Source organism: Microcaecilia unicolor, chromosome 3 (genome assembly GCF_901765095.1).
Source record: "Microcaecilia unicolor chromosome 3, aMicUni1.1, whole genome shotgun sequence".
NCBI classification, from domain to species: domain Eukaryota; kingdom Metazoa; phylum Chordata; class Amphibia; order Gymnophiona; family Siphonopidae; genus Microcaecilia; species Microcaecilia unicolor.
Window position 1 is genome coordinate 212,875,345 of NC_044033.1, and position 13,849 is coordinate 212,889,193.

The 13,849-nt window shown below is 50.4% G+C and overlaps 1 protein-coding gene across 1 annotated transcript in view; it reads left to right on the forward strand.

The window, feature by feature from the left end:
- MDC1 (mediator of DNA damage checkpoint 1) overlaps nt 1-13,849 on the forward strand; it is a 62,467-nt gene that overhangs the window by 30,659 nt on the left and 17,959 nt on the right. Inside the window, exons 11-13 of the mRNA XM_030197424.1 lie at nt 249-385; nt 3,030-3,216; nt 3,585-4,582. Of these exons, the coding sequence (XP_030053284.1) occupies nt 249-385; nt 3,030-3,216; nt 3,585-4,582 (1,322 nt within the window). The remainder of the gene's footprint in view (nt 1-248; nt 386-3,029; nt 3,217-3,584; nt 4,583-13,849) is intronic.

Below are 13,849 nucleotides of genomic sequence, written 5' to 3' on the forward strand. Positions count from 1 at the left end.
ATTCCATAAATGCTGAAGCAGCTAAACAGGAGGAACTTTCTGAAATGTTACAAACACTAAAATATTTCCTTGGGAAATGCCTGGAATAAAAGAGAGGGCTTGTGCTCATTTTGTTTGCTGAATTATTTCAGATCCAGATTTGCTAGTGCTCCTGCTCTGAAGCATAGATCGTGGGAGGTAAATGTTTGAAGCAGAATGAGTAAGCCTAGGGGCTTTTGTGGCTGCCATTTTTTTTTTTCGTTCTGCAGGTACTGACAGAACCAGAGAGGAGGAAGAAGTGAAGAAAGAGGGTAGGAAAAAAGGTAGGAAGGAGAAGAAAGAGGAAGAGAAAACTACTAAAGCTACCTCAGATGCGCTGGAGGCAGGGGAGTCAGACGCTGTGCAGGTGAGAGGGGATGCATGTGAGGATTCCACCTCTTGTGATTCCAAAGAACTTAAACCGCAGCTTATGTAATGATTCCCTAACAGAGATAGCAAGCCATCCCTGTTATCTCGTCCTTCCCTCTGATAAAAGTGACAGCATAGAGATTTGTGTTTTTTCTTTCGTAGGCAATTTTTACCGTAAATGCTTCATATCAACACTAATTTCTCAAATCACAATATGCAAATTGAGCAACAGTGGAAAGTTAGACACACAAGTTAAAGAACTTGCCAAGCATGGTATTTTCAAATGCACACTGCCTTCTCCTCCATCACACCCGCACAAGTGACCACATCATCTGTCCCAAAACATGCAAACACACACAATGCAGACAAATTCAAGTTCTCTCAGACAAGCCCAAATCTTTAACTGTGCAGCAGGTGTCTGAATTTTATGCCCCAGCTATTGTTAGAAAGTGTGTTTTCTAGAGTGGAGACAACGAATGAAACACCAAATCCTTTTATTGACAATCTTCATGCGACTCAACACAGCTGTGTTTCGAAACACCAAATCCTTTTATTGACAGTATTCATGCGACTCAACACAGCTGTGTTTCGGCTTACAAGGCCTGCATCAAGAGTCTGGTTGTGTTATGCAGTTGTGGTGGGAAGGTTTCTCGACTGACAGTGAAGTTGTGACTCTGCTTTGCAGAATTTACTTATGGCTGGTCTTTTAGCCTGAGTTTTTTCTTTGTACTTCATTCCAAATTGTGAGCTGTTTATTGACACATCCAGACTCTTTATGCAGGTCTTGTAAGCCGAAACCCCGTCATGTCGAGTTGCATGAACATTGTCAATAAAAGTATTCGGTGTTTTGTTTGTCTTCTCCCCTGTGTTGTTCGTTTGGTGTTCTGACTGTGGTTCTTTTGTGCATTTTGCTTTGTTATTAATGGAGGCACCATTTCTTACCTCCACCCATCTACCCAGTGATGACAGCCAATTTTTGTCCTCCACTCCACCTCCCGTGGTAATCAGTATTGCTCTCCTCACAGTTATGGCACTGGTCTGGCGTGAGGCCTAGAGCATCTGCATATGCTGTAGGCCCTGCACCGACCGGGTCCCCTAATCATGAGAGGAGGTAAGAAGAGAGATCCGGTCATGAGGTGGGGGAAGAAGAGTAGTGGTAGTTCCTGCGAATTCCGGGGGGGGGGGGGGGGGGGGTTCAGGTTGAAGTTAGAGGGGCTTTCTGACAAGGGTGGGGCTACATATATACTTGGCATCCTAATAGGAAGGGCTTTGGGAGCAGAGCAGCATTTCCCAAACTATATGCCACAGCAAACTCACAAGGGTGCCGTGGAGGGAGGGACATAATGCGCGTGTGCTCTGCCGCCGGCCACAGGTCAGGGTCCTTCTTCGTGTCACAGGAAGAAGAACCTGACCCGTGGCCAGTGGCAGAGCAGAATTAACATGTTATCAAGAGATAACCCCTGTCCCAGCACACGGGGACGGACCAAGGGAGCACAGCAGAGGCAGTAAAAGCTACTGGCAGTGGGCCACAGCAGCAGCTGAACAAGCTGGCAGCAGACAGCAGCAAGTACAAGGCAGTTCTTTTGGGGATTAAAGGCGCACCCCCCCCCCCCCCCCCATGAAAACTTCTTTCCCCCTAGAATGCCTTATTTTTTTTTTGGGGGGGGGATCTGTGGTAATGAATAGCGTGTTAGACATTAGCACATCTACACTAAGGTTTAATGCACGGTAAAACCCATGCTAACTGCTTAATTCTGCTTAGTAAAAGGGCTTTCTAGTTTGAAAATGGCAAAAAAGGCTTCAGCGCAAGTATTTCATTTTGACAGTTTACCAGCCCAGGGTTCCATTTTCCTGCGCTTGCACGTTGAAGTACTTTCTAAAAAAGTTAGATTGTCAGTTCACGTCTTCCTGATGGGGGTATTTGTCAGCCCTCAACGTGCAGGTCTTTAACACACACCAGTGAGGGATTAACCCCTGAATCAGGCGGTACTCCTTCCGAAACACAGATCATGTTGGGTCCTTTTGTATCCATTGTTGGTGCTTTCACAATAAAATTTGAACTTTTGCCTTGGGATTTCTTTTGCTTTAAGGTGGAAGCCTTTGCCCATCCCTACTTTTTGGGTTTTCCTTCTCAGGTTGCTTCACTGGAGAGTCTGAAGTGTGTAACAGTAACAACATCTTTAACCCAGCCTTCCATAAACCCAGTTCTAATCCAAAATATCTGCTTTAGTATAAAACCAGAATTCCTTCCTAAAGGTAGAATAAATGCCTTTCAAAATGCATATTCACAGCTTAGGGCTGAACGCTGCAAACATGAAGAAACACGTGGACTGCACCACTGTCCCTCTCTCACTCTTCCTCCACTCCCCTCCTCCCCTCCTCAGTGGTACAGACCACCTTTGACAGTTTTGCTATTGTCACAGTATGACAACTTAATGGTCAAGAATGGGTTTTTATTTTTGTACTTTTCAGCTCCAAACCAAGAACTTTACCAAGTAGATAAAAGAATACCATCCTCTGGCTGAGCTAGTAGGACATCCCAGTCTATTTAGCTTTCTTCCTTTTCTCCTAATGCATTACTCTCTCTGTCACAATGCTACAGATGTTTTCTTAGCTACATCGCTGATTCTCTCATTTACCAGCTGCCAGAGGAGGGGAGGTCATCAACCCCAGGCCCAGTGGAAGAGGATAAAGGAGGAACCCCCCAGGAAAAGAAAACACACAAGAAAGGTGGTCTGCCATGTGGTTACCAGAGGAAGCAGTCCAAGGTGCAAGAGGAGCCCTCATCAGCCCCTGGGAACCAAGGAAGCACAGTAGATCAGGCAGCCGGTAAAGCCAGTTGTGATGGTAATACGGCAGTAGAGCTGGTGTTAGACCTGCTGGGGCCCAACGCAAAACTTTGCTTCGCCTCCTGCTTTGGGCGGGCATGAGGGCCCAGGGAAGTTGCACGGGGCCGTGGAACTCGAAGGGGAGGGAGGGGCGTCCTGGAACTCGAAGGGGAGGGAGGGAGGTAGGGGGGCATGGAACTCGGAGGAGAGAGGGAGGTAGGGAGGGGGGCGTGGAACCTTGCTAGTGCCCGTTTCATTTCTTTCGGAAATGGGCCTCTTTTACTAGTGTGGTAATAAATGAATATGTAAATTGGCAGCCTAAGAAACTGTTATTCCTAATGTAAAGTACCTTGTATAAATTGTTCACAGAGAGCAAAAATGGAAACAGGAAGAAGACCTCAGTGCCTTCACAAGTTTTAGAACCAAGGGCAAAGAGTACTCGGAGCACCAGGAGGAAGACGGGCCCCATAACTGAAGTGAAAGAAGAAGAAAAAGAAACTGAGCAAGAGCACCAGCCTCCCGCAGCTCCCTCCCGAGCAACCAAGAGAACGAAGAAAGCTGTTTCTGAGAGCACCGCCAATGAAGCACCTGCTGAACTAGAGGTGCCCACTCTGACAAGAAGGACTCGGGCTCGGAGGGGCCTCGTAGGGACGGAAGAGGTGCCCACAAAAGTCACAGCCCGTCCTGAACACAACAGGAAGAGTGTGGTGGAGAAAGGGGCGGTGAAGGAGGAGGAGAAAAAACCCCAGAATCCAGAATGTGTGAGAGAGAAGAACCCCTTGGGTACAAGAGAAACAAAGGAACCGACTGCTCTCGAGAGGCACCAAGTAGGAGCAGATTTCATGGATCTTCCTCATGCAGATGAGGAGGATAAGAAAGCGAGGACAGGAGCCATCACTGCCCCTGAGAAGCTTCCTGCAGCTGAGGAACACACCTCAGCAATGAGCCAGGAAACACCTGGGGCCAGGGGGACACGGAAGAGGAAACCTGCAAGGCCTGCGCAGGAGGATGGAAGCAAGCCCACCCAAATTGTTGCCAACATTGAGCCGAAACGGAGGCGAACACGGGCAGCTGCAGCGGTAGCAGGAGTGGCTGGCGATGATACTGCTAACAGTCAGAAGAGCCTGAGCAGGGAAGCATCAGCTTTGCCCTCATCAGAAGAGAGCAAGGTGGGACGGGAGAGGACAAGGAGGGGGTCGGCCTCCTCCAAGGCATCACAGGAGACCCTGGACTTTGCACAGACCACACCAAGCAGGAGTTCTCAAAGGTTGAGGTTAACAGTAGCTATGAGCGAAAATGACATCCTGAGCAAGAGAGATAGGAGAAGCAACAGCAAGGACAGCAGCCATGGAAGTAGTGAGAAACAGGTGAGCAATTTGTACTCCCAGAGCGGGGATGACAGGATTTCAGCTGTCACAGGAAACAGTGCATCTGAGGCCTAGTGGGGAACAGTTCCAGACTATTCAGTAGGCACAGCAGGCATGTGCCTAAGGGCCTGGGGAAGAGAATTTAAAGCAAAAAAGAATAATTTGTGTAGGTACTCGTGTGTTAAATATTTAAGCTTCTGCTCATGAAAGCTCTGGCCCCGCTGGGAGATGCACAACAGAGGTTTGTTCACATGTACATCATAAGCCCTTGGTTTTCACTCTCTGTCATTGAGGGCCACCGTTGGGTCAGGTTTTCAGGACATCCCTAAACATCCCAAAACTCTTGATAACAGCTCTAAGAATTTTATATCACATGCTTTCAAATTATAATCAACATGTTTATTCTTTTTTTTTTTTCAATTTATAATTTTAGTAGTAAAACTACACATTCCACAACTGTATAGGGTGTCAATCTCCAAACAATGACTTAATAACATAAGCATAAACTTGAGTCATTCCACCCTCTTTTAATACATATAATCTTTTAAACTCTTCCCAATTCCGCCCCCCCCCCCATACTCCCTAGTTCCCCTCCCTTCTCCCACCCGTAATCCCCAATATCACATGCATCTGTATTGGCTATCACAGTTCGTGTTTATATACTACTAGTATAAAAGGCCCGTTTCAGTAGGCAATGAAACGGGCGCTAGCAAGGTAATCCCCCCCCCCCCACAGCGTCCCTCCTGTCTCCCCTGCCCCCCCTGCAGCCCACCCATCTGGTCTCAGGACTCCCTCCCCACCAACCCTCCTCTGCCCCTGCAGCCATGCATGTGCAGCGGCCCTCCTCTCTCCCCTGCTCCCCCTGCAGCTACCCATATCCAGCGACCCTCCTTTCCCCTGCCCCCCTGCAGCCAACCATGTCCAACGACCCTCCTTTCCCCTTGCCTCCCCTGTAGCCACCCATGTCCAGCGACCCACCTCTCTCCCCTGCCCCCCCTGCAGCCACCCATGTCCAGCGACCCTCCTCTCCCCCTGCCCCCCCTGCAGCGTCCCTTCTGTCTCTCCTGCCCTCCCCTGCAGCCACCCATCTGGTCGCAGGACCCCCTCCCCACCTCCCTCTTCCCTGCCCCCCCTGCAGCCTGCCATGTCCAGCGACCCTCCTCTCCCCCTGCAGCCACCCATGTCCAGCGACCCCCCCCCCCCCCCCAGAAAAAAGCCAAAAAAAAGATTTTAAACCTGAAACACGGCTCTGTAGACAGCCATCTGGCATTGGCTGTCATCTCTGCAGCTGCTCCTCCAGGGTCTTCCTGCAGGGGCAGTGACGTGGAGGGGAGAGGAGGAGCGGCTGCAGTGACGACAGCCAATGCCAGATGGCTGTCTACGGAGCCGCGTTTCAGGTTAATCTTTTTTTGGCTTTTTTCTTTTTGTACCGGTGCTGCTGCGCCACAGAAGAAGCAGCAGCGGCCGGACAGCGTTAGTATTGGCGGCTGCGGGTGGCGAGGGAGTTGATGTGCCTGGGGGGGGGGGGGGGGGGGTAGGGGCTTTGGTGATGCGCCGGGGGGAGGGTCTTGGGTGATGCGTCGAGGGGGGGGTAGGGGCTTGGGTGCTGCGCCGAGGGAGGGCACTGACAGCTGTTTCCCAGGCAGGGGGAGGAGTAGGGAAACACGCTCCACGTGTTTCCCTACTCCTCCCCTTGCCTTGGAATCAGCTGTCAGTGACATCACTGACCTCAGTGCATTCTAAACTGCTTAGCAGACCACCTCTGAGGGAGCCACGGTCCCAGGCACATTAGAATGTTGGAGGTGAGAATTATTATATAGGATGGTCCAATAGTTCATTCAGGTGTTTCCACTCTTCTGCTTCCAAGTTCAATCGTCCCTTGCGGCGATGTGCCAATTTTTCCAGTGAGGATACTGCTTTAAGTTTCAATAACCAGGTCTGTACAGTAGGGCCCGTTTTCTGTTTCCAATTCACTGCAATAAGTGTTTTCGCCGCTGCCATCTGCTTCAATTGTGCTGCCCAATAGTACCAGAGTACGTTAGGCACACCTCTGCCCCCTTGTTCTACCGCTTTCCACATGATATTTCGGGATATTCTAGCCAGGCGCCCCTCCCAGATGAACCTCCCTAATTCTGCTTGTAGTCTCATTATCTCCCTTTTGGGGACCTGTACAGGTAAGGTCTGGAAAAGGAACAGCAACCTGGGCAAAATGTTCATTTTGATAGCGGCAATCCTCCCCCACCATGAGAAAGCCACCCTTCCTCAGCAACCCTCCAGACCGGTCAAGACACTTGGGTTATGCATGCCTACCAGCAGAGGGAGACTGAGAACACTAACTTCAAACTGAGTACATATAACCTGTGCCTAACCATCTATCTCCAGTATTTTCTCAGTCTCAGCAGAGGGTAGACATGCAGCCTGTGCAGCTTGTCCGGTCTGGTAGGATTTAGATCCCTTGTTGAGAGATTAGCTTCAGTTTTCCTTGGGAGCAGTGTTTAATCCCTGTGCCTGGAATTCTGTGGTGTGCAAGGGGTTGGTAGGTCCGGTGGGGCCTGCCATTGTCCCCTCTGGGGTGTCACACCCAGGTAGCCGGGTCCCTCCCCCTGACTGGCTCTCCCTTTTTGGGCAGCGTTGTGCCTCGGCTGCAGTGTTAATCCTGCAGCCTTGAGTGCCGAATAGCTTGTAGCAGCAGCAGGGCTTAAATAAAGTAAAAAAAAAAAAAAAGCACACCATGTGAAGAGAGCTGCAGGAGCTGCACTCCGGTGGTTCCGGAGTTGTTCAGCTGTTCTGGGAGAGCTGAGTTCGTATTTAAGCGCCGGTGAGTGTTTCCCTTTTGTTTTCGCCGGTTTTGTGGTAGTAATCAGCTGTTTCTTTGCGCGAACATGTCGGGTAAGCTGCTTCGTTGTCGGCTGTGTGCGCGTCGGGGTTTAGACGCGGTTGGCGGTTCCTGCCGGTTTTGTGGGGAGCCTAAGGCCCAATCTCTCGCACTGCCGGTGTTGGCGGCGGAGGTGCTCTCGACGGGTTTGCAGGAGGTTGGAGCGGTTCAGGTTGGTGCTCCGGTGGTGGTCCTGATTTTGGCGGGAACTGCCACCATCTTGGATTCGGGCCCGGTGAGCACTGAGACGGTCGTGGGGCCTCAGGGACTCCTGATTTCGAGTCACTCTGGGGGGGAGGCCTCGGGCAGCATGGGGTTCCCTCCGGAGTTTGTTTGGCGTTTGTTTCAGGCCTGGAAGGCGGGACCGTCGTGTGTGGAGCCCCTTGGTCTTGGGACAGGGGGGGGGGCTTCCGCTAAAAGACCACGTGTGGAGTGGTCTGAAGATGTAGAGATTTTTTTCTCCTCCGGATTCTGAAGGCAATTTTAGCCCACTGGAGGAGGAGCAGGGGTCTGTTGCAGGTCAGGATGGGGACCTGACTTTGCCAGGGGAAGACCCCTCGGTGGTTCGGATTTTTCACATGGATGAATTATCTGAACTCATTGAACAGGTGTCTGCCACTTAAAGTTTGATCCTGCGGCAGCTCCCATTGGGGATGGGAAGCAGGTGGATCTGTTGGTTAAGGGGATCAGGCGGGTCTCTCGCTCTTTTCCTATGAATGCGGACTTGAAAGACATGATCACGCAGGAGTGGCATTCGCCGGAGGCTCAATGTAAAGTGGCTCGGGCTATGACCAAGCTCTATCCTCTTCCTCAGGAGGATAGAGATTCTCTCAAGCCCCCGACGGTAGATGCCGTGGTGACGGCAGTGACTAAGGCTACTGCTATTCCAGTGGATGGGGGGGCCGCGTTGCGGGACCCTCAGGATAGGAAATTGGAGACCTTCCTAAAGCAGAGTTTTGATCTGTCTGCTTTGGCATTGCAAGCGTCTGTTTGTAGAGGTCTGGTGGCCGGGCTTGTTTTCGCTGGGCTGAGAGGCTCCTGGATAGCCCGCAGGCTGATAGGGCTTTTCTTGTTCAAGATCTGGCCAAGTTGGAGATGGGGTCGTCTTTCTTGGCAGATGCGCTGTACGATTTGTTGAGGGCGTCTGCAAAGAACATGACCTTTGCGGTGGCGGTGAGGCGGGCCCTGTGGTTACGGGGCTGGGTCGCCGATGCCGCGTCCAAGGCAAAACTTTGTTCCTTACCTTTTAAAGGCTCTTTGCTTTTCGGGGAGGAATTGGATAAGTTGGTGAAGGGTCTTGGTGATGCTAAGGCTCCTCGGCTCCCAGAGCTTCGTCCTAAGGCTTCTAAGGGGGCTGCGGTACGCGGCCGGTTTCAGGAGGCTCGGCGGTATCGGCCCGGTAGATCTTCTGGGGGGCCTAGGGGTCGGTTTTTCCAGAGAACCCAGTCCTTTCGAGGTGGCCGTCGCGGGGGTCGAGGTTCCTCTTCAGGAGCGACCGGCACGTCCCGTGTGTCTCAATGATGGTTTGGGGAACCCAACCTTTGGTTTGCGTGGGGGCTCGCTTACACTTGTTTTACCAGAGGTGGGTCCAAATCACGTCAGACCAGTGGGTGCTGCAGATAGTGAGACTGGTACGCGCTAGAGTTCGACGGTTCCCTATCCGACTTCTTCCTCGTATCTCCTTGTCATTCAAGACGCAAGGCAAGAGCAGTGCGTGCTACTCTGTCTCGGTTGATCGCTTTAGGGGCGGTAGTGCCTGTCCCTCCGGTGGAAAGAGGAACAGGTTGTTATTCCATTTACTTTGGGGTCCCCAAAAAAGAAGAGGGTTCCTTTCGGCCCATTTTAGACCTCAAGAAGGGCAATGCAGCTCTGAAGGTTCCTTCTTTTCGGATGGAGACGTTACGCTCAGTCATTGTAGCGGTTCAAGAAGGAGAGTTTCTGACTTCTCTAGACCTGACAGAGGCTTACTTGCACATCCCCATTCTAGAGGCGCATCAGCGTTTTCTTCGCTTTGTGGTGTTAGGGAGACATTTTCAGTTTTGTGCGCTTCCGTTCGGTCTGGCAACAGTTCCTCGCGTTTTTTCCAAGGTGATGGTGGTTGTGGAAGCAGCGCTACGTCTACAGGGCATTTTGGTTCATCCTTATCTGGACGACTGGTTGATTCGAGCCAAGTCAAGGTCGGAGAGCGAGGAAGCCACTGGCCGGGTGGTGACCTTCTTGCAATCGCTGGGTTGGGTTGTCAATCTGGCCAAGAGTCACCTGGTGCAGTCGCAGTCCCTAGAATATCTGGGAGTCCTTTTCGACACAAAGAAAGGCCGGGTGTTTTTGACAGCTTCTCGCATCTCCAAGTTGCAGGATCAGATCCGGCAGTTCCGCGCGCAGGGGGCGCCTTCGGCTCAGGCGTATCTTCAGGTGTTGGGTCTGATGACAGCGGCAATAGAGGTGGTTCCTTGGGCCAGGGCCATATGAGAGAGTTACAGAGAGCTTTGCTGACTCGTTGGTCCCCTCAGTCCCAGTGTCTGGAGGAGAGACTCCCACTGTCGGGGGCTGCCCGTCGCAGCCTTCGCTGGTGGCTCCACTCTCCGAATCTAGCGAAGGGCATGCCGCTGGACACTCCAAATTGGGTGGTGCTGACCACGGATGCGAGTCTGTCAGGCTGGGGGGCACATTGTCTGGGTCAGGTAGCTCAAGGCCGTTGGACGTTGGAGGAAGCGTCTTGGTCCATCAATCGTCTGGAGCAATTCGGTTGGCTCTTCGGTCCTTTCAGCACCTTCTAGAAGGCAAGGCAGTCAGGGTTCTTTCCGATAATGCCACAGCCGTCGCATATGTAAATCGGCAGGGGGGAACGAAGAGCCAAGCGTTAGCTGCAGAGGCGGCAGAGTTAATGTTGTGGGCAGAAGCTCATCTTCAGACTCTCTCGGCGGGTCACGTGGCAGGGGTGGACAACATGAGCGCGGATTTTCTGAGCAGACACACGTTGGACCCCGGAGAGTGGTCTCTTCATCCCTCAGTGTTCAATCGGCTGGTGTTGGAGTGGGGTCGGCCGGTGCTGGATCTCATGGCATCGGCCAACAACGCTCAGGTCCCTCGATTCTTCAGTCGCTGAAGAGATCCTCGGGCCGAGGGCATCGACGCGTTGGTTCTCCTGTGGCCGACTCAGCAGTTGCTCTATGTGTTTCCGCATTGGCCCCTGGTGGGCCGAGTGGTGCAGCGGATCGGGCGCCATGCGGGTCTAGTGATTCTGATAGCGCCCAATTGGCCTCGGCATCCGTGGTACGGAAATCTGTTCCGGTTGTTAGTGCAGGCTCCGATTCCGTTGGGACCCGGGGTGAGATTTGTTCAGGGATCGATCGAGATGGCCAATCCCTCTCCATTCTCGCTTACGGCTTGGCTCTTGAGAGGCTCAGATTAAGGAAGAAAGGTTTTTCCGCCAGAGTGATTGATACGATGTTGCGGTCGCGTAAGAGGTCTACTTCTTTGGCTTATGTGCGGGTGTGGCGCATTTTTGAGAACTGGTGTCAAGAGCGGGATTATGTTCCTCTGCGTGTGTCGATCGCGGAAGTCTTGGAGTTTCTGCAGGATGGTCTAGACAGGAGACTCTCGCTCTCTTCCCTGAAGGTGCAGGTGTCAGCTTTGTCTTGTTTCAGAGGAAAGATTCAGGGAATTTCCTTGGCGGCTTTGCCGGACGTGGGGCGGTTCTTGAAGGCAGTCAAGTTGCTTCTGCCGCCTCGTCGTCCGGTGGTTCCGCCTTGGGATTTGAATTTGGTCTTGGAGGCTCTAGTAGGACCTCCGTTTGAACCGTTGGCATCCATTACGTGTAAAGATCTTACTTTGAAGACAGTGTTTCTGGTGGCCATTGCTTCGGCGTGTAGAATTTCAGAGCTTCCGGCTTTGTCTTGTAGGGAGCCTTTTCTGTCTTTTGCTAAGGAGAAAGTGACTTTACGGATGGTTCCTTCCTTTGTTCCGAAGGTGGTATTCTCCTTCCATGTAAATCGGGTGATTTCCTTGCCAGTGTTGGGGGATAGGTCGGGTGATCTTTCTCAACGTCGTTTGGCTAAGTTGGATGTTCGACGCATTTTGCAGTCGTATTTGAGCAGAACTCAGGAATTTCGAGCATCAGATAGGTTGTTTGTTTTGTTTGGAGGTCCCAAAAAGGGTGAAGCGGCCTCCAAGGTGACTCTGGCTAGATGGTTGAAGGAGGCTATTGCCTCGGCGTATTTGGTGAAGCGTCAGGCAGTCCCCTCGGTACTTAAGGTACACTCTACTCGGGGGGGTAGCCGCTTCCTGGGTGGAAAGTAGTTTTATTCCTCCGCAAGACATTTGTAAGGCGGCGGCATGGTCGACCATTCATTCTTTTGTGAAGCATTATAGAATTGATGTGCAGGCAAAAGAGGATGCTCGGTTTGGAGCGGCTGTGCTGTCTTCTGCTTTTCGTGGGTCCCACCCTTAATTTGTCTACTGCTTTGGTACTTCCCAAGCGTCTTGACCGGTCTGGAGGGTTGCTGAGGAAGGTGAAATTAGGCCTTACCTGCTAATTTTCTTTCCTCTAGACCCTCCAGACCGGTCAAGAGCCCGCCCTGTCTCTTATCAGAAGTATTTTTCAGCTGTGTCGATTATCAGAAGTATTTTGAGCCGTGTTCTGCTATGATTGTTCATTTCATGTTCAGTATGATCGGAGAGATTTCTTTGACTCTAATATTCTACAGAGTGGGATGCCTGGGTGTTTCATCTGTTTAAGCACACTGTTGGTGTTTAACTGTTGGTTTTCCAGGTACAGGGATTGTTCTAGTTTTAGAGTTACTGTTCCAGGGGTTTGTTTTGTTTTGTCTGTTTTTTTCTGCTTTGCTAAGCGTATACTGGAGATAGATGGCTAGGCACAGGTTATATGTACTCAGTTTGAAGTTAGTGTTCTGAGTCTCCCTCTGCTGGTAGGCATGCATAACCCAAGCATCTTGACCGGTCTGGAGGGTCTAGAGGAAAGAAAATTAGCAGGTAAGGCCTAATTTCACCTTTCCTCCATCTATTTAGATCTTCTCAAATATTTTTAAGCAGAGGTACATAGTTCAAGAAATATAACTTCTCTAGTTCTACCGGGATCCAGATTCCGAGGTAATGAATCTTTGTGGCTGTCATTTTAAAAGAAAACTTTTCTTCCATCTGCCTAATCTGCTGTTCCTTGCCTGTCACCCCCATAATCTCAGATTTATTGATATTAATTTTAAATCCTGATAAGTCCCCAAAACTCTTAAGTGTTTTAACTATGTTTGTTAATGTTGTGAGGGGTGATGCTACATAAAATAAAATATAATCCGCAAATAGTGCTACCTTATGCTCTCTGCCTCCCATCCGGACCCCTTTAATATCCTCTTGGGATCTAATTTTCTGCGCTAATGGTTCTATCGAGATGGCAAAGAGCAGTGGCGATAGTGGGCAGCCTTGTCGTGTTCCCTTTTGAATAGTGAATTGTTCCGACCAACTTCTATTAATCTTAATCCTGGCTACCGGTGACTTGTATAGCCCTTTTACCCAACCAACAAATGCTCTCCCAAACCCCATTTCCACCATCACCTCCCACAAGTAGTCCCACTCTACCCTATCAAATGCCTTTTCGGCATCAACCGTGAACATTGTCAGCGAGTCCCCCCTCCTTTGTGCCCCCCAGATGATATTCAGCGCTCGCCTTATGTTGTCTGCTACCTGTCTATGCTCAATAAATCCCAATTGATCCTCATGTATGATATGTGGCAAAATTTTTTTCAGTCTATTGGCCATCACTTTTGCTAGTATTTTGACATCTGTATTTATCAGGGGTATCGGACGATAAGATCCACACACAGTTGGATCTCTGCCCGGCTTTAACAATACCGATATCCCTGCTTCATACATGCTAGTAGGTAGTGCTCCGTCCTTAGAACATGCATTCCCGATCCTTACTAGTAGCGGAGCTAATTCCTGACCGTAAATTTTATAGTATTTAGCTGTAAAGCCGTCTAATCCTGGCGCTTTTCCCCCTTTTAACCCCTTAATGACGGTTAAAATGTCCTCCAAGGTGATGGTCGCCTCCATCTCCCCCCTTTGTTGTTCGGTAATCTTCTGTAACCCCAACCCTTGAATATAACTACGTATCTCTGTCGTGGTGGCCCTAGTCTCCTTAGAGTATAATCCTTTATAGTACTTCATGAATTGCTCCTTTATCTCCTCATCCTGATGTAATAATGTGTCCCCTGGTCCCTTTATCTTCATAATTGTATGCTAAACTCGCCGGTGACGCAGATTTCTAACCTACCCACTGTGTTGCTAAATTCATAAAACTTTTGTCATAAGAGATTTCTATGATATTCCATTCTTACTACCTGTATCTTCTGCAGTTCTGTTCTCCATTTCTGCAATTC